Source organism: Phacochoerus africanus, chromosome 1, assembly GCF_016906955.1.
Source record: "Phacochoerus africanus isolate WHEZ1 chromosome 1, ROS_Pafr_v1, whole genome shotgun sequence".
NCBI lineage: Eukaryota > Metazoa > Chordata > Mammalia > Artiodactyla > Suidae > Phacochoerus > Phacochoerus africanus.
The window spans coordinates 214,020,124-214,040,546 of NC_062544.1; the positions used below are offsets into that span (position 1 = coordinate 214,020,124).

General features: G+C 43.2%; 1 protein-coding gene and 2 pseudogenes across 2 annotated transcripts in view; 1 reads left to right on the forward strand and 2 right to left on the reverse strand.

Annotated features, from left to right (window-relative positions):
- Positions 1-15,616: 15,616 nt before the first annotated feature.
- LOC125113074 (zinc finger CCHC-type and RNA-binding motif-containing protein 1-like) lies at positions 15,617-16,285 on the reverse strand (annotated as a pseudogene).
- Positions 16,286-17,598: 1,313 nt separating this feature from the next.
- Positions 17,599-20,423, forward strand: part of UBXN7 (UBX domain protein 7) — a 58,149-nt gene continuing 55,324 nt past the window's right edge. The window contains exon 1 of one of the 2 annotated variants that reach the window (XM_047789712.1): positions 17,599-17,739. In XM_047789712.1, the coding sequence (XP_047645668.1) occupies positions 17,667-17,739 (73 nt within the window). In that variant the 5' untranslated portion in view covers positions 17,599-17,666. The remainder of the gene's footprint in view (positions 17,740-20,423) is intronic. The other variant, XM_047789723.1, reaches the window with a different exon arrangement.
- On the reverse strand, positions 17,641-18,663 carry LOC125132462 (translation initiation factor IF-2-like; annotated as a pseudogene).

Genomic DNA, 20,423 nt, shown 5'->3' on the forward strand with positions numbered 1-20,423 from the left:
ATCTGTGGTGTAGGTCACAGACGCAGCTCAGATCCCACATTGCTCTGATTAGACCCCTAGCCTGGGAACCTCCATACGCCTCGGGTGCGGCCCTAATAGGACAAAAAGACAAAAAAAAAAAAAGAGAGAGAGAGAGAGAGAAAAGAAAATCAGTAGATATAGAACCATGGAAGCCTCGAGTGAGACCGCTGTGAGAAGGCGGAGTGAGCAAATGCCATAGTCTATTGAAAAGTCAGTTGAAGTAAAGATGGATAACTGTGTATACGAGTTAGCTGTAGGTCTTTAGTGACCCCAGTAAAAGTGGATTGGGTGCATTGTGAGCAGAAATCATATTGGGGGAGTTCCCATTGTGGTGCAGCAGAAATGAATCTGACTAGTATCCAGAGGATGTGGGTTTGATCCCTGGCTCCGCTCAGTGGGTTAAGAATCCGGCATTGCCGTGAGCTGTGGTGTAGGTCGCACATGCGGCTTTGATCCTGCATTGCTGTGGCTGTGGTGTAGGCCCGCAGCTGTAATTCCAATTTGACCCCTAGCCTGGGAACTTCCATATGCCAAGGGTGTGGCCCTAAAAAGAAAAAAAAAAAGAAAGGAAAGAAAGAAATCATATTGGAGTGGGTTCTGAAGTGAGTGGGAGGGGAGGGGATAAAATGGAGATGGTTATATTGACCAGAATATAGAGAGGTTTGGTTTTTGAAAGGAGAGGGGGAGAGATTCGGGTGTAGCTATCATGGGAAGCAGAGAACATGTGGGTGTGTTTAAATGTCAGTAGAGAGGGTCCCGTTGAGAAGGCACATTTTCACATATATACCGGGCAAGAAGGGATAGGTCTTGCATGGGAGAGATGGCTTTTCTGCCAGGAGAGGGAAAGAGGGAACAGAATGAATGGAGTTGCATGTAGATGGGTGGGTTTAGTGGCTACAGGCCAGGGGAGTTCTTGCCTGATGGCTCCAGTTTTCTCATTCTCAGTTGAGAGCAGGGTGGGTGGTTGTATAAGATCTGAAGAGAGGAATTCCCGTGGTGGCTCAGTGGTTAACAAATCCGACCAGGAACCACAAGGTTTCGGGTTCCAACCCTGGCCTTGCTCAGTGGGTTAAGGATCTGGCGTTGCCATGAGCTGTGGTGTAGGTTGCAGACATGGCTTGGATCCCGCGTTGCTGTGGCTCTGCCGAAGGCCGGCAGCTACAGCTCTGATTAGACCCCTAGCCTGGGAACCTCCATATGCTGTGGGCAGGGCCCTAGAAAATACAAAAAAAAAAAAAAAAGATCTGAAGAGAGATAAACGTAGGAGGGACACTTCACTGCCTCTTCGGAGTCCCTTGGCTTTACCTCCCTCTTACTCCAGCCACTGCTACAGCAACGGGTTCTGCCTGGACTCTGAATAGCTTCATGTGGTTGTGGTTACTGCCACATGGTACCTGGCCTTGGGCCTCTGCCAGTGTCAGGCCTGGGGTTTGATTTTACCCTATTGACAAGCTAAGAAATTAGGTGATACCTGGTTCATGGACACTGCCAGGAGACTTGAGATTCCTTGGTCATAGAAATAGAACCTTGTTATTCATGGCATGACAGGCAGCATGAGCAAAACTTTTGTGTCAGTCCTCCTAGCAAAGGAGAAGAGGCAAGAGAGCAGCAGTACTTAATAAACTTGTTCTTGAACATCTATGACACTCTTCTTGGGAGATACTTTCAAGGGGGCTGAGATCCTGTGTGAACAAGTGAGAGATGACCTGCCAGCAACACTTTGGTCAGTGCTGCAGTGACCTCATTTGCACCTACAGGCTGGTAAGGACTCGAGTATTCAGGTTACACATCCAAATGCCTCTGAGTGTATGGTAAGATGTCAATAATATCCTAGAATCTGGAGTTTCCTTTGTGGCTCAACGGTTAACGGACCCAACTAGGATCGAAGAGGATGCGGGTCCCATCCCTGGCCTTGCTCAGTGGGTTAAGGATCCGGCATTGCCATGAGCTATGGTGTAGGTCAAAGACGTGGCTTGGATCCTGTGTTGCTATGGCTGTGGCGTAGGCTGGCAGCTGTAGCTCTGACTAGACCCCTAGCCTGGGAACCTCCATATACTGTGGGTGCAACCCTAAAACACAAAAAAGCAAAAAAAAAAAAAGGAATATTCTAGAATCAGCAAGATGTGGATTCAAATTTTCCTTCCTAGGGGGCACAGTCTTTAAGGCATTAATTAGCCTACTATAGCCCCCTTTGCCTGGCAAACAATAAAGCTATCTTTTTCTCCTCCCCGCCACCCACCAAATTGCTTCTAGCTGTATAGTCCTAACCTCTCAGACTTTTTCCTCAACTGTAAAACAGAACCAAAAAAGTCTCCCTCGCAGAGTTGTTGAGGAGTGAAATGATATGGCATATGTGTGTCAGGATAAGTTTTTGGAATAGTAACCAAAACAAGTGCTTTATCTTGTCCTTGCATTATTTGGTCCTCCCACATTTAGTCACCTGGACAATTTTATATTTATTCCTTCAGAAAAGATTCACCTAGGAAAAAAGCAGAGGAAAAAGAAATTGGTTCTAAGCTTTTGAGTCTCAAAATCTACCGCACAGAGAGAAGTCAACAAAAGAACAGTATATTCGTAAGAATATCTGAGGTGGCATGAAGAGAATCAGAATATGCCATCCCCAAATATGCTACTTGGTATAAAGCTTATTTTAAGCTGAAGACATTTGAGATTCAAGAGATGCAAAAACACAGCCTTCTCAAAGCCTCCTTATGTGACTCCAAGCAACATCTTAGAAATAAGGCTGCCATAAACTACTCTTCAGAGTAGATCTGCTCCAGGAAGGGACAACAGAAATAAAACCTACCCCACATTCCTTCTCCAGGAAAATTGTATGTCCCCGAGGGAGCCAGAAAGACCACTCATTCCCATATAGACAAAGATTATTATGACTTTCTTATCTCCGGTTTATTCTCCTGAAAACCCCAATTTGAAAAAATATTTGCAAAAAGTCATTTATCTTCCTGTAAGTGCCTTTCTCTCCACTCTTTAACCTATTTTGTCTTTTTTTTTTTTTGTCTTTTTAGGGTCACACCCATGGCATGTGGAGGTTCCCAGGCCAGAGGTTAAATTGGAGCTGTAGCCGCCTGCATACACCACAGCCACTAGCCACAGCAACACCAGATCTAAGCCGCGTCTGCGACCTACACCACAGCTCACGGCAACGCCAGATCCTTAACCCACTGAGTGAGGCCAGGGATCGAACCTGCATCCTCATGGATACTAGTCAGATTTGTTTCCGCTGAGCCACGATGGGAACTCCACCACTCGTTTACCTCTTGAGATGTCATATAGGCCCCAAATTCTAAATACTCTTCTGAGTTACTTATCACTGAGTTTTCCTGCGTGTATGTGCACTGCATGTTTTTTCTTCTGTTAACCTGTCTTTTGTCGGTTTAATTTGCAGGGCCCCCAAAACTGAATAAGGTTAGAGGAAGAAGCTTTTTCCTCCCTACATGAGTCAGACAGGATTCCCTGATCTCAGCCCAAATAAAGATTCTCTGGGCTGGTAGATGCGAGAAGGAGAGGCATTACAAGTTCAGGTGCCACATACGTCCCTAGAGAGGGACACCTTTTGTCCCAGATCCCTGCATGTCTCAGAAACATATCCAGAATAACAGGCAAGCAGGGATTCCTGCTGTGGTTACAGTGGGTTAAGAATCTGACTGCAGGAGTTCCTGTCGTGGCGCAGTGGTTAACGAATCTGACTAGGAACCATGAGGTTGCGGGTTTGATCCCTGGCCTTGCTCAGTGGGTTAAGGAACCAGCATTGCCGTGAGCTATGGTATAGGTTGCAGATGTGGCTCAGATCCTGCGTTGCTGTGGCTCTTGTGTAGGCCGGCAGCTACAGCTCCGATTGGACCCCTAGCCTGGGAACTTCCATATGCCGCGGGAGCGGCCCTAGAAAAGGCAAAAAGACAAAAAAAAAAAAAAGAATCTGACTGCAGTGGCTCTAGATGCTGTGAAGACTCAGGTTTGATCCCTGGCAGGGTGCAGTGGGTTTAAAGAATCCAGAGTTGTCACAGTAGGGCGTAGGTCGCAGCTGTAGGTATTTGACCTACAGCACAGCTCATGACAATGCCAGATCTTTAACCCACTGAGCGAGGTCAGGAATCAAACCCAAATCTTCATGAATCCTATTCAGGTTCATTAACCGCTGAGCCATGAAGGGAACTCTGAGAATATATTAATTATCTATTGCCATATAATAACTTACTCCAAAATTTCATGACTTAAAATGACAATAAGCATTTATTATCTCACACAGTTTTTGTAGGTCAGGAGTGCCTGGGCTGGGTGTTTCTGGCTATGGCTCTCATCGAGCTATAGTCAAGATGTCACTTGGGGTTGCAATCATGTGAAGATTTGACTGGGGCTGGCAAATCGGTGCTGGCTATTGGCAAGAGGCTTCAGTTCCTTGCCACGTGGGTCTCTCCACAGAGCTGCTTGAGTGTCCTCATAGCATGGCAGCTGGTTTTCCCCTGAGCAAGTAATCTAAGAAGAGTTAAGTGTAAGCTGCAATACCTTTTTTTTTTTTTCCCTGTCTTTTTGCTATTTTTTGAGCCACTCCCGAGGCATATGGAGGTTCCCAGGCTAGAGGTCGAATTGGAGCTGTAGCTGCCAGCCTACACCAGAGCCACAGCAACGCGGGGTCCGAGCCAAGTCTGCAACCTACACCACAGCTCATGGCAACACCAGATCCTTAACCCACTGAGCAAGGCCAGGGATCAAACCCGAAACCTCATGGTTCCTAGTCGGATTCGTTAACCACTGAGCCACGACGGGAACTCCTGCAATACCCTTTATGAACTTAGCTTGGAAGTCTCATGCTGTCATTTCTTCCATGTTCCTTTTTTTTTTTTCCTGGCTGCACCTATGGCACGAGGCCCAGAAATTCAACCTGTGTCATAGCATCAACCAGAGTTGCTATAGTGACAATGCTGAATCCTTAACCCACTGTACCACAAGGGAATTCCCACCACGTTCTTTTCATTGGCATTAAGTCATCAAATCTGGCCCATGCTAAAAATGAGAGGAATTTTTTTTTTTGTCTTTTCTAGGGCCACACCTGCATCATATGGAGGTTCCCAGGCTAGGCATCTAATCAGAGCTATAGCCACCAGCCTATGCCAGGGCCACAGCAACACGGATCCAAGCCGCGTCTGCAACGTACACCACAGCTCACGGCAATGCTGGATCGTTAACCTACTGAGAAAGGCCAGGGATTGAACCCACAACCTCATGGTTCCTAGTTGGATTCTTTAACCACTGAGCCACAATGGGAACTCCATAAAATGAGAGGAATTAATTACCACTTTTTGGAGGGAGACATGTCAAAGAATTTGTAGCTATTTTTTTTTTTTAATCAATACAGCCCTTAAGTTGGTTTGTAAGAGGGAGTTTCTGTGCTGTGGAATCTAGTGTGGGACAAAGATCCATGTCCCATTATCAGGAAGTTCAGGGAATTTTGGATGACAAGCAATTTTTTTTGTAATCATGCCCTAAAACACAATTACAGCCAGTAAGAAAAATGAAGAAATCCATGGGGGGTTTCTAGGAAAGTTTTTGCTTTGTCTTTCCCCTTTCTTCCTGCCTCCAACACAGATATGATGGCTAGAGATGCAAATGCTATCCTGCAAACATGGGCAAAGGCCAAGAGTTATCAGCCCTGACCTCACCCCTCCCCTGACCTCTTGTTATATAAGAGAAACAATTCTCTTTAAGACACTGGTATTCAAGCTTTCTGTTATTGTTAGCCATTCCTGACATTAGGTAGCCAAAGACAACATAGAAAACAGGAAAAACAAAGGAGTCGATTCTGGGTTTTCTGGGTTTTTTTTTCCGTTTTTTTGTTTGTTTGTTTGTTTTGTTTTGTTTTTTGTTTTTTGTTTGTTTGTTTGTTTGTTTTCTTTTTAGGGCTGCACCTGCAGCATATGGAAGTTCCCAGGCTAGCGTTGAATCGGAGCTGCAGGTGCCGGCCTGCACCACAGCCACGGCAACATCAGATCCTCATCCCCTGGGTAAGGCCAGGGATGGAACCTGGGTCTTCATGGATACTATTCAGGTTTGTTACCGCTGAGCCACAACGGGAACTCCAGGAGTCAATTTTTATCTTTAGAATTTTAAAACCTAGGTCTCTCAAGGTTGTAAACAAAACCAAAAACAACCTCAGGGTATGGGCTGGTTGATTTGCAGCCCAAATTCATATGAGGTTTGGAAAGCCTCATATTATGAGATGAGTTTAAATTGGCCTCAGTATGATGGTGTTGACCTAAAGCAAATGCACTGCCCGATATTTCTCTAGCAAAGACGGGTTTATTCCAGGTCAGCGGAGAATTGCACCTGGGGGCCTACAACCGTGATGAGGCATGTGCAATTTCCTACACAGCAAAGGAGGAAGAAACTTCATAGGGAGGAAAAGTAAGTCTGGAGGATTATAGCAAACAAAGAGTCTGTTTTTTCCTCTGGCTGCATTCTCACTGGCAAAGAAATCTTCTTCCCGTTGGGCTCTACTGGGCTGTGCAGCATTGGTGGTATAGTGGTGAGCATAGCTGTCTTCCAGTTTGGCTCTACTATCGACACAGGGAATGAGAGCTCCCCCTTCTGGTCTCCAGACTCTATTTAATTGAGGTTTCCACTTAATTTTTTATAGTAGTGCCTCTAAATTGTTGGCAGGAACAAAAAATGTGACTTCATCTTAAACTTCAAAGAATTCCCATAAAGTATTTTGCAAAATAATTTGCAAAAAAAAATCAAAGGCATCATGTATGAGAAGTAGGATAAATAACAGACAAAATGAGGTGTGCAAAGTCTTCAGATATTGACTGAAAAATAACTATTCAGATAATGACTGAAAAATAACTTACTGTTTTTAGAGAAATAAAATACTAGCTTGAAATCACCTGCAAGGAACTAGAAATGCTTTTTAAAAAATACCTAACAGGAGTTCCCATCGTGGCGCAGTGGTTAACAAATCCGACTAGGAACCATGAGGTGGCGGGTTCGATCCCTGCCCTTGCTCAGTGGGTTAAGGATCTGGTGTTGCCGTGAGCTGTGGTGTAGGTTGCAGACGTGGCTCGGATCCCGTGTTGCTGTGGCCCTGGCGTAGGCTGGCAGCTACAGCTCCAGTTTGTCCCCTAGCCTGGGAACCTCCATATGCCGCGGGAGCGGCCCAAGAAATGGCAAAAAGACAAAAAAAAACCCAAAAAACTAACAAGCTCAGGTTGCTGCGGTGGTGTGGGTTTGATCCCTGGCCCCAGAAATTTTTGTATGCTGTGGGCACAGCCATACATACATACATACATACATACATACATATATACATACCTATCTAGATTTGAAATATAACTAGAATTTACTGAAATGAAAAATACAATAAGTAAATTTTTTCAGCAACTTCATACATTTCAAACATATAGAAAATTTTAAAGAATACCTGTATATTAGTTAGATTCAACAATTGTTAACATTCTATTTTTTTTTCAGGGCCGCTCCCTCAGCATATGGAAGTTCCTAGGCTATGGGTCTAATCAGAGCTACAGCTGACAGCCTACACCACAGCCACAGCAATGCTAGATCTGAGCCGAGTCTGTGACCTACACCAGAGCTCATGGCAATGGCAGATCCTTAACCCGCTGAGCGAGGCCCAGGATCCAACCTGAAACCTCATGGTTCCTAGTAAGATTTGTTTCCACTGCGCCACGATGGGAACTCCAACAATTGTTAACATTTTATCAGAGCTATTTTATAAATCTTTAAATTTGCTGAACCATTTAAAAGTAAAATGCAGGCATAAAAATATTTTACCCCTAAATATGCTAGCATGCATCTCTAAGAAATAAAAATACTTTTTCATAAATACAATGTCATTATCATAGCTAAGAAAATGAATAATTGCCTAATGTGATCTCATACTGAGTCCATATTAAAATTTTCAAATTGCCCAAATAAGATTTTTTAAAAATTATTTTTATAGCTTAACCTGAGGCATATGGAAGTTCCCCAGCTAGGGATTGAATCAGAGCTGCAGCTGCAATCCTACACCACATCCATAGTAACACAGGATCTGAGCTGCATCTGCAACCTATGTTGTAGCTTATGGCAATGATGGATCCTTAACCCAGTGAATGAGGCCAGGGATCAAACCCAAATCCTCAGAGACTCTACGTCAGGTTCTTAAAACTGCTGAGCCACAAAGGGAACTCCCTGTTTTTGTTTTTGTTTCTTTACAACTAGGATCCAATTAAGGCATTGATTTTGGTGGTTGACTTTTCACTCCCTTTTCATCTAGAACAATCCTCTTGCCTTCCGCATTCCCCACTACTCACCTGCGCACCCCTGCCCCTCACCACTCCCACCCCGCCAGCCTGCGACTCTGACTTTTTGAAGAGACCACCTCGGTTGTCTTGTGAACACACATATTCTGGATTTGCTTTCCTCAAAGTATCCTTCAACTTGTTTATCTTTCTTTTATTTTTTGTCCCCTTTTTGGCTGCACCTGAGGCATATAGAAGTTCCCAGGTCAGGGATTAAATCTGAGCCACATTTGCGATCTTAAATACAGCTGTGGCAACACTGGATGTTTCACCCATTGTGCTGCAGTGGAAACCCCTAACTTGTTTCTTGATCTTCCCGTTTGTTTGTTTTCTTTTTAGGGTCACACCTGAGGTATATGGAAGTTCCCAGGCTAGGGGTCAAATCAGAGCTGCAGCTGCCAGCCTACACCACAATGCCAGATCTAAGCCATGTCCTCGATCCACAACACAGCTCAGAGCAATGCTGGATCCTTAACCCACTGAGCAAGGCCAGGGATCAAACCTGCATCCTCGTGGTTGCTAGTTGGGTTTGTCACCACTGAGCCACAACCGGAACTCCCCTGTATTTCTTGTAGTCTGGAAATTAGGCCTAGAAGTTTGATTTACAACTTTGCCAAGAATATGTCATAGGTGATGCTGTGTATTTCCTAACACATCACATTAGGAATACAAAATATCAGGTTGTCCCATTATTAGTAATATTAAGTTTGATCATTCAGTTGAAGTGATGATTGGCAGACATCTTTCTCCAAATGAAATTAAAAAATCTATGGACAGTTTAACAGCTTCTTATAAAGCCAAATACACATTTCTATATGACCCAGCAATTCTATACCCAGATATTTTCCCAAGAGAAATGAAAATATGTTCACACAACAACTTGTATATGAGTTGACAGTAGCTTTATTTATAATGGTCCCTAGCAGGAAAAACTTGAATGCCCTTCAGCTGATGGACAGATAAATGATTGTGGTACACGCTTACAACAGAATCCTACTTAGGAATAAAAAGGAATGAAATACTTACACAGGCAACAACATGGATGAATCCTAAATACAAGAATCCAGACTCAAGGAGTTCCCATTGTGGCTAGTATCCATGAGGATTAGGGTTTGATCCCTGGTCTCACTTAGCAGGTTAAGGATCTGGTGTTGCCTCAAGCTGCTGCATAGGTCACAGATGTGGCTGGGATCTGGCATTGCTGCGGCTGTGGCATAGGCTGGCAGCTGCAGCTCCAATTCCACCCCTAGCCTGGGAACTTCCATGTGTCACAGATGCAGCCCTAAAAAAAAAAAAAAAAAAGAAGCCAGACTCAAAAGGTTCCACCCTTTATATTCCATTTACATAACAGTCTGGAAATAGCAAAAATAGTATGGGCAGAAAACTCTAATCCTAAACCAAATTAACGGTTTTAAAATTTCATATTGAGAGACAGAGGTTTCCAATAATCCACTCACTCCCACACCACTTTTCTAATATCAAGGAATGTGGAAAGGTTACTTACTACTCAGAAGGATGCTAAGTAAAGGTAAAATCAGAACAAAAGAAGTAGAGGGAGGGAGTTCCCATCGTGGTTCAGTGGTTAACAAATCCGATTAGGAACCATGAGGTTTTGGGTTCGATCCCTGGCCTCGCTCAGTGGGTTAAGGATCTGGCGTTGCTGTGAGCTGTGGTGTAGGCCAGAGGTTACAGCTCCGATTCGACCCCCCTAGCCTGGGAACCTCCATATGCCATGGGAGCGGCCCTAGAAAAGGCAAAAAAAAAAAAAAAGTAGAGGGATATTTCATCATACTTAGAGTGAAGCTTTATGAATGGAGCTGATTCTGGCGGTTGTCTAATTTACATCCATTCTTTTTCTTTCTTCCAAAAAGTACCAGACTTTAGGAAGGTATCCTCTTTCCTCCACAAAGCCATATGCTTTACCAAACCAGTCATGTTTATCTCACATTCCTTGGCAGGGACAGCTTTAGGAACAGAAATGTGACTCAACTGAGACCGATGAATTTTGGTTTTTTGTTTTTGTCTTTTTCGTCCTTTTAGGGCCACACCAGTGGCATATGGAGGTTCCCAGGCCAGAGGTCTAATCAGAGCTGTTGCTGCCAGCCTACACTTACAGCCATAGGAATGCCAGATGCGAGCTCTGTCTGTGACCTACACCACAGCTCATGGCGACGCTGGATCCTTAACCCATTGAGGGAGGTCAGGGATCGAACCCACATCCTTCTGGATACTAGTCAGGTTCATTATAGCTGAGCCACAACAGGAACTCCATGTATTTTATATTTTTAATTGCTATGGCGAATGGATATTTTTCTTTTCTTTTTAGGGCCGAACCCATGGCATATAGAGGTTCCCAAGCCAGGGGTCAAATCGGAGCTGTAGCTGCCAGCCTACACCACAGCCACAGCAATGCCAGATCTGAGCCATGTCTTCGACCTACACCACAGCTTACAGCAATGCCAGATCCTTAACCCATTGAGCAAGGCCAGGGATGGAACCTGTGTCCTCATGGATACTAGCCAGGTTCGTTTCCACTGATACACGACGGGAACTCATGAATGGATATTTTTTATTTTATAAATTTATTTATTTATTTGCTTTTTAGGGCCACACCCATGGCATGTGGAAGTTCCTCAGGCTGGGGGGCTAATTGGAGCTACAGCTGCCAGCCGATGCCACAGCCACAGCAACGCCAGATCTGGGCCAAGTCTTTGACCTACACCACAGCTCACCAAATGCCAGATCCTTAACCCACTGAGCAAAGCCAGGGATCGAACCCACAACCTCATGGTTCCTAGTTGGGTTTTCCCTGTGTCATGACGGAAACTCCCTGAATGGATATTTTTTAAATTACAGTTTCAAACTGTTTGCTGCTCATCTTTAGGAGTATAGTTTTAAATTATGCATGTTGGAGTTCCCTGGTAGCTCAGTGGGTTAAGGATCTGGCATTGTCACTGGTATGGCTTGGATTACTGCTGAGGCGCAGGTTTGATTCCTGGTTTGGGAACTTTCGCATGCCATGGGTGCAGCCAAAAATAAATATATACATAAAATATGCATGTTGGTCTTATATCAAGAAATGTATGTGAACTCTTTTATTGGTTCTAAATTTTTTGTCAATTTGCTTAGATTTTTAAAAATTTATGTAAGTAGTCATATAGTCTATAATAATAATTTTTCCTTCTTTTAAATATATCTTTTTTTTAACCTTACTGCTAAGACTAGGACTTCTAGTATATTATTGAATAGAAATAGTGACTGAGTATATATTTATGTTGCTTTTGACTTTAAATATTTTGTTATTGACTATAATTATTTATACTGTGTTTTTAGTAAATATACTTTATTAGGCTAAAGAAGTTTTTTTCCTCTACCTAGATCATTAAAGGTTTTGTGAACAGATACTGATTTCTGTATCTGATCAAATGGATCAAGTGGTTTCTCACATTTAATTTATTCTACTATTGTGATTTATACTAAAAGATCTTTTTTTTTTTTTTTTTTCCCCCACTTCTGACCGCCCAGAAGCATATGGGGTTACTGGGCCAGTGATCAGATCAAAGCCGCAGATGGGACCAAGGCTGCAGATGCAGCAGCACTGGATTCTTTAACCCACGTGTTGGGCCAGGGATTGCACCATAGTTGGAAACTCCTGAAAGATCTTTGACTGTAAAATTATGCTTGCATTCCTGAATAAATCCAATTTAAAAATAAATGTATACGGAGTTCCTGTCATGGCTCAGTGGAAATGAATCTGACTAGCATCCGTGAAGATGCAGGTTTGAGCCCTAGCCTCACTTAGTGGGTTAAGGATCCGGCGTGAGCTGTGGCATAGGTCGCAGACACGGCTTGGATCTGGCGTTGCTGTGGCTCTGGTGTAGGCCAGCAGCTACAGCTCCAATTTGACCCCTAGCCTGGGAATCTCCATATGCCGCGGGTGCGGCCCTAAAAAGACAAAAGAAAAAAAAAATTATTTGAACGACCATCTGCTACCTGTTGAGACCCTAAATGATACACCTCTTCTCCCCGCCTTCTTCTGTTTTTTTTTTTTTTTGCCATGCCCTCAGCATGGGTAAGTTCCCGGGCCAGGGATCAAACCTATGCCACAAAAGAACCCTGAGCCACTGAGGTGATAATGCCATATCCTTAACTCGCAATCCCACAAGGGAATTTCTGATATATCACTTTTATTCTGTCTTTGACTTATTTAGAAGTATGTTTTTAATTTCCAAGTATATGAATTTTTCTGAAGTTATTCTTTTAAGACTAATTTCTACCTTAGCTGATCAGTATTTAGAGAACATGTTCCATGTTATAAAAATTCTTTGACATTTGTTGAGACTTGTGGTCAATTTTTATCTTGTTCCATAGGTGCTTAAATAGAATAAGTATATTCCATATCTTTACAACCCCTGAGAGACAGGGGTTGTATAATTGTATATTTGTCATTTCTTCTTTTTGTTTTGCTTTTCAGGGCCACACCTGTGGCATATAGAAGTTCTCAGGCTAGGAGTCTAGAATGGGAGCTGCAGCTGACGGCTATGCCACAGCCACAACAACGCAGGATCTTTAACCCACTGATTGAGGCCAGGGATTGAACCCGAATCCTCATGGATACTAGCCACAATGGGAACTCCTGTCATTTCTTCTTTAAACGTTAATTTTTTCTTTCTTTCTCTTTTTTTTTCAGTTGCTCCTTGGCATATGGAGCTCCTGGGCCAGGGATCAGATCTGAGCTGTAGCTGGGACCTAAGCCACAGCAACACCAGATTTTTAACCCAGTATACCCAGATGGGGATCAAACGTGCGTCCTAGCACTCCCAAGACACCATTGATCCTGTTGTGCCACAGCGGGAACTCCCATTAACTTTCTTTATATACACTTGAGTACATGTTATTAGGTACATACAAATTTAGAATTATTTTATTTTCCTGGTGATTTGTTCTATTTGTCACTATATATAGTGACTGCCTTTATCTCTAATGATACATTGTGCTTTAAAGTCTGTTTTGTCTGAAATGAATATAGCTACTCTACCTTTCACTTTCTTAATACCAATTCTGTAGGTCTTTTTCACTTTTGCTTTAATTTTTCTTTATCCTTATGTTTTAGATATGTCATATCAACCACATATAGTTGGATGTTTAAAAACTATGTATTTTATTTTATTATTATTATTATTTTGGCTTTTTAGGGCTGCACCTGCAGCATATGGAGGTTCCCAGGCCAGGGGTCAAATCGAAGTTACAGCTGCCAGCCTACACCACAGCCACAGCAACTCGGGATCCAAGCTGCATCTGTGATCTACACCACAGCTCACAACAACACTAGATCCTTAATCCACTGAACGAGGCCAGGGATCAAACCCCCAACCTCATGGTTCCTAGTCAGATTCATTTCCACTGCGCCAAGACGGGAACTCCAAAACCATGTATTTTAATTATCTTTTTACTTATTTATTGGCATTGCTTGCAGCACGTGGAAGTTTCTGGGCCAGAGAGCGAATGCACCACACTACCGCAGTGACAAAGTATAGTCCATTTACGTAAGGTTAAAGGGATTTGAACTGCAGGCTCTATTCCACCGTGTGACCTTGAATAACTCCTTCAAACTCCCTGAACCTCAGAAGAGTAGTGATAAAATATAAGTGGTGAATCATATTATCTCAATATCCCCTCTCTCACTTACTCTGTTCTTCCCTTAAATTATGGTAACATGTTACTAATTTGAGATGGAGGTCTTAAAACTAGACCTAAACATAAAAACAAAATCCTAGTGTAATTTGGTGAAATAATTCAAACAGTAACTGATATTTATTTATTTATTTTTGTAACTGATATTTAGCTTGGGGATATTTGCTCTTCGCCCCCTAAAACTTTAATATTTGGAGTTCCCTGATAGCCTAGTGGTTAAGGATTCAACGCTGTAACTGTTGTGGCTTGGGTTCAATCCCTGGTCTAGGAACTTCCACACGCCTTGGGGCACAGCCAAAAAAAAAGGGGGGGGGATTTTTAAAATAAAATAAAACTTTAATTTTCCATTCTTTAATGTATAATACTTTCTGCAGTTTAATTTCCTTCTTGAGGATACTCCATATTTTTTAAAAAACATGTTTTCCAAGATTTGAGGGATATATTTAGACATATTATCTTGTGATTCTAAAGATCTTTCATATTCTTCAATAATCCAAAAAGGCTTTTCAAGGTTCTGTTATTAATTTCCTGACTTCTTTTCTTTTAGCTTATTTTAAAATTTCTACAAAATATTTTCTAGAGTTGTGGATGCCACTACCTTTACCACTTTTTCACAAGATTAATCTAGAAATCAGATCACTATATTTTGAACCCTAAGACCTTGGAAATAAACCTACGGATCTCATTGTTAGCCTTTCCAGTTAATGGAAGTGCAGGAAAAACTGCATCTAGTTTTTTAGTGAGTGGTGCTAGACCATCTTGGTATCCAATTATGAATGGCTGGCTAGAGTGACACAGACTTTAGGATTAAGGCTTTTAGGAAGGAAGAGGTCACACTGTTTCTTGCTCTGGTTTTCTCCTTTTTTTTTTTTTCTCCCACCTCTGATTCAATGTGAACCAGTTTCCCAAATCCAGGACTGTTCATAGCCTTTCTCAGTCCACCCAGAGAATAGCAGCAACTTGGCAGGTTGGTTGACTAACTGAAAATACTCTTAATTAGGAATTGCTTTCTTATATGCCAATGCTCAAATCTTATGGTTACCTTGATTTGACTTTTTTTGTTGTTGCTGTCTTTAGGGGTGTACCTGTAGCATATGAAAGTTCCCTGGCTAGGGGTTGAATCAGAGCTGCAGCTGCCAGCCTTTGCCAGAGCCATAGCAACACCAGATTCCAGCCACAACTGAGACCTACACCACAGCTCACAGCAATGCTGGATCCTTAATCCACTGAACAAGGCCAGGGATTGAACCCAAATCCTCATGGATACTAGTCAGGTTTGTTACTGCTGTGCCACTGTGGGAACTCCCAAGTTGTTTGTTTGTTTGTTTTTCATATTAAGTTTTCTTTTTTATTCAAATGAACTGTTTTCAAGATTAATGGTTATTAGCAAATCTTGATGCAAGATAGAAAGAAACATGATACTTTAAATTACTTTTCAACTTCCTACAAACCATTTCAAAGTAAAAAAAACTCTTTGGTACTAAGGGTTCTGATGTTCAAATTCTAAAAGCAATCCTTCATCTCAACCAAACTTGGTATTCCACACTTTAAAATTTTTAAATTATATTTACATAATAAATATAATTTTAATCACTAAGCTCCTCCTCATCACTGAAGTACATACTTTTCTTTATCTTTGGACGTCTTGAATCATCTGACGTTGAGGGACCCCCCCTGAACTGGGTTTCTGCCTTTTTTTTCTTTTTTTGGCCTTCTTCAGTTTTGGCTTGCTGGAAAGCTATGGCCTAGCTGAGGCTGTCCAGAGTGGGATCTTCCCCTTCATCATCACTTTCTTCTGCTTCTTCAGTTTCTTCTTCTGGTTCAGGAATTTTCTGTCTTTTTCTTTTTCTTCTTTGGAGGTTCACGTTCTCCAAGTATATTTTTAGGAAGGCATAACTTAAGTGTTCACTTTCCCCACATTCATAACACTTGGATTTATCAAAGCAGTTTTGTCTTTGGATGAACTCAGCTGCTCTTCCACTGTCAATAGCAATGCTTGCTTTTATTACTCTACCAAATAATTGGTTTGTTGTTTATCGCCCTGGTACAATTTTGTGCAGAGTCTTTATCCAAAAATAAAATAAATGCAACCCCTTTTCTCTTCCTGGTATCTTTACCTTTCATTATAGTAACCTTTACAACTTTGTCATACCTGGAAGATATCCAATATAAGTCATTGTTTGTCAGGGAAAAGGGCAAGTTAGATATATACACTGTGCTTTTACTTGGGGCTAATTCACCACTCATTTCTTCAGGTGGGGTGGACCGGGAGACCCAAAAAGAGTGAGCCCTGGGCTCTCGTGGGGCTCAAGCCTGTTCCTCACCCCTTGCAGCTGCCTTGGCATCACCTTGGCATCATGGGTCCTGGGAGGGGTCAGGTACTGGAGATAAGAAAGTAGCAGCAGCAGTCCAACTTGGTTATTATTATTATTATTTTGCTTTTTAGGGCCGCACCTACAGCATATGTAGGTTCCCAGGCTAGGGGTGGAATTAGAGTTACAGCTGCTGGCCTACAGCACAGACACAGCAACACAGGATCCGAGCAGCAACCTCGTGGTTCCTAGTTGGATTCGTTTCCACTGTGCCACAAAGGGAACTCCAACGACTTGGTTATTTTTTTAAAATTCACCCCAAAAACACATTTACAGTCTCTTAGAAGGGTCAATTCTCCAGATGACTTGTTCCACCTTTTATTGGGCCATTTCTCTATGTAGAGGCAATAAATGTGCATGGGAGGCTAGAATTGAAATTGAGTTTCTTTAACTTTATTCTTTTTTTTTCCTTTTAAGCCACACTAGTGGCCTAAGGAAAATCCCGCCCGACAGGAGCCACAGCAGTGACACCACCAGATCCTTAACCCACTGTGCCACCAGGGAACTCCTCTTTAACTTTATTCTTAAGGTGGAGGATGACCAGATGTGAATATACTTTTTTTTGTTTTTTTTTTTGTTTTTTTTTTAGGGGATGCGGCATATGGAAGTTCCCAGGCTAGGGGTCTAATTGCAGCTACACCTGCCGGCTTACACCATAGCAACGCCAGATCTGAGCCGCGTCTGTGACCTACAGTACAGCTCACGGCAACGCTGGATCCTTAACCCACTGAGTGAGGCCATGGATCGAACCCTCAACCTCATGGTTCCTATTTGGATTCGTTTCCGCTGAGCCACGAGGGAACTCCGGATCTGTATTTTGATGGGAGTTGCAGGAAACCTAACAGAGGGCTATGGAGTTGCAAAAACAAAAATAAACTTTCATCCTCAGTTAGGTCTATCAATAAAGCTTGTGAAACTGAAACGTGAAGAGCCTACTACCTACCAAGCCCGAAGCTTACTTAGGAAACCCGGAACGGATATCGTGTCTATCAGACTGGCCTTGGAGCTTGAAGAGGAAGGCACCAGAAGTTGTAAAGAAGGATGCGGCGGCGGGCAGCAACTGAACAGCCAACCCGGAGAGCGGACAGCGCTCCGGGACCGGTCTGGAAGTGCGCCTGCGCTGACTGTCGAGGGAGGGGGGCGGGGCGAGAGGGGCGGAGCTTGGGGGCGGTCAATGAGCCTGCGCAAACCGTGCGGCGAGGTGGGGGAGGGCGTTCCGTGTGTGTCTGTGTTGTTGTTCGGCGGCAGCGGCGGCGGCGGTAAGATGGCTGCCCACGGGGGCTCCGCGGCGTCGTCGGCGCTGAAGGGGTTAATTCAGCAGTTTACCGCCATCACCGGTAAGAGACGCGGTTACCGGAAGGTGGAGAGTGGGGCCTGGTGCGGGCGGCCGGTCTGACCCGGTCTTCCCTTTACCTTCAAGCATTCCTCCCTAGGGCTTTACCCTCAGCTCCCGTCCTCCCTCCTGAGGAAGAGGCGACGACGGCGTCGGGTCTCTGGGTTCAGGCGGGAGACCGCCTCCCCTCCCCCGCGCACCCCATACGCTGGTTCTCGGTGTTCTCGCAGCGTAGATGGAGACTTCCCCACCCCCTTTCAGCCCAGACCCAAGGCATGGGCCGGGCCCATCCGCCCCCGCTGGCCCGAGGACCTGGGGGCGGGAGAGGTGGGGGGCCGCACCCGGGCCACCGCCCTCCTCCTTCATCATCTCCTCTTCTCTGTGCAGCCCTGGGGTGCAGCACATGCCCTTACCTCCTTTTTCCTTTCTTCCCCAGCCAGGTCATTCTCCCCCAGTCCCTGGCCTGCCCTTCCCCTTTCTGGGCCCCTCGAAGCCATCGCTGTGGCCCTGGCTTGTTCGGGCCCTCCCGCCTTAACGGCGAGGCTGGTGCTTTAGCAGCGCCTTTACTGATCTCGGAGGATAGGCCGCCAGAAGGGGGTTGGGGGTTGCTGAGGAGTACCCTCCAGACTGAGGTTTGAAGAGAGGAATTGAGGGGACTCCCCCCCCACCTGAATAGGAAAGGCCTGGAGGAACCCTTGGTGGCGTTTCCCACCTCCCCATAATAAAGTCATAAAGACTAAGACGATGGCGCCGGAGCCTCCAGTTGATAAAATAGGAATGACGGCGGAAACTTCTTTGAGAGAAAATCAGTTTCTGGATGTCAGTGTCCCCCAAACCCCCGGTTTTTCTTTTCCTTTGGACCCCCGCGAAGGCACATGCAGATCCTCTTACTGCCTGGAGGAAAGGCCCCAAGCCATTCTGTGAATACTCTGTGTCTTCTCTCTTATGGTGCTGAACTTTTTTTGCATGAGTTATTAGAGGGCGGAGCAAATGATGAAGTTCTCTGTGGAGTGATTTGAGAAAAGAGTACTCCATGTGCCTGAGTGTAATTTTGCCGTTCAAGCTTGTCATTTTAGGAGGTCAGTGTTAGTTCCCTCTCTTTAGCAGACCTATACTTTTTCTGGTAGTTTGTTAGATGCGGAGAACATTTTTGCTTTTCATGTATCTAGAGTTTGACGTGCAAGAATTGGTTAAATGAAATTTTATATTTTAACCATTGCTGGTTTGCGAGTTGCCATTTTATAAAGCTAGTTTTATTTTTTACTTGGTAACGGTAACTAGATATTTGATGCATTATTTAGCTCGTGGACATGAAACATCATGTCAAAGTTGATAAAATTTGTGATAAAATTTGTAATAAAATTGGGATGAGGAATAAAATGGTAACTTTTAAAATATTTAAAAATTGTGATTGGACTGTTATATTATAATGCATTGCCCAGTGTGTAAGCAGATCATCATTATTGGGAAAATTAGGAAATTATTGTGTATATATGTTATTACTGTATATATTTATAAAGCAGATATAGAAATGATTATTATCTTTTTTTTAGATTTTCTAGAGGTAGTTTAAGATGCTGCATATTAAAAATTTTTTTGTAATGCTAACATTAGGAACTCAGATTGTTTCAGCCTGTTATTTCTTAAATGAAACATTTTTGGTAGGTGTAGACAAAACCTAAAATGTGGCAAGATGAAGTGACTCACTTAATTGCTTTAAATGTTTGTCTCTGCCAGTCTTCATGGCTTGTTTTCTGGTCCCAGACTCTTCTATACCTGAATCAAGTTGGAGTCCCTCAGTAGACACTGGTATCTGGAAGTCTACAAAAGGGAAAACACTTTAGATTGTTCTTAATATGGATTTTCTTTCCTTCTTTCCTCACACTCTCCCTCCTTCCTTTCATCTTTGTTTCACCACCCCAGTGGCATGCAGATGTTCCTGGGCCAGGGTTGGAATCTGTGCCACAGTGTTGCTGCAGTGACTACCCTGAATCCTTAACCTCTTGTACCACAAGGGAACTCCAATATGGATTTTAAATAATAATTTTTTTAAACAATAGTAATTAACTCTTGGAAACACTTGATTGATTCCTTCAGTTCTTTTCACATATCTTAAAAAATTTGGAGGGATCTGTGCACATGAATTTTTTTATTTATTTATTTTTTTCTTTGAACTGCTGCAACCTGTGGCCTACGAGGTTCCTGGACCAACTGGTCTAATTGGAGCTATAGCTGCAGGCCTGTACCACAGCCATAGCAATGCTGGATCTGAGCCACATCTGTGACCTGTGCTGCAGCTTGTGGCAACACTGGATCTTTAGCCCACTGAGTGACGCCAGGGATTGAACCCACATCCTCACAGACACTATGTCAGATTCTTAACCCTCTGAGCCACAACAGGATCTCCACATATTTATATTAAATTGTAGTATTTATGACAAAAAGGTATTTGGTATTTATTAATTGCTAGATGAATGAAACTGACTTTTAAGAGTTTCAAAAAGGTTTTGCTTAACTTGGAAGCTCAATATTCTGTTAAGAGCAATGCATTTTCAAAAATGTAAGTCTTATCTTTTCTGTGACATTTAGAAGTAGAAGAGAAAATGAAAGAATTTTCTCACTAAGTAGAACAACTCTCTCTGAGTATATATGAGTATGAAGTAATGACTGGCTTTAAAAATATTAAAA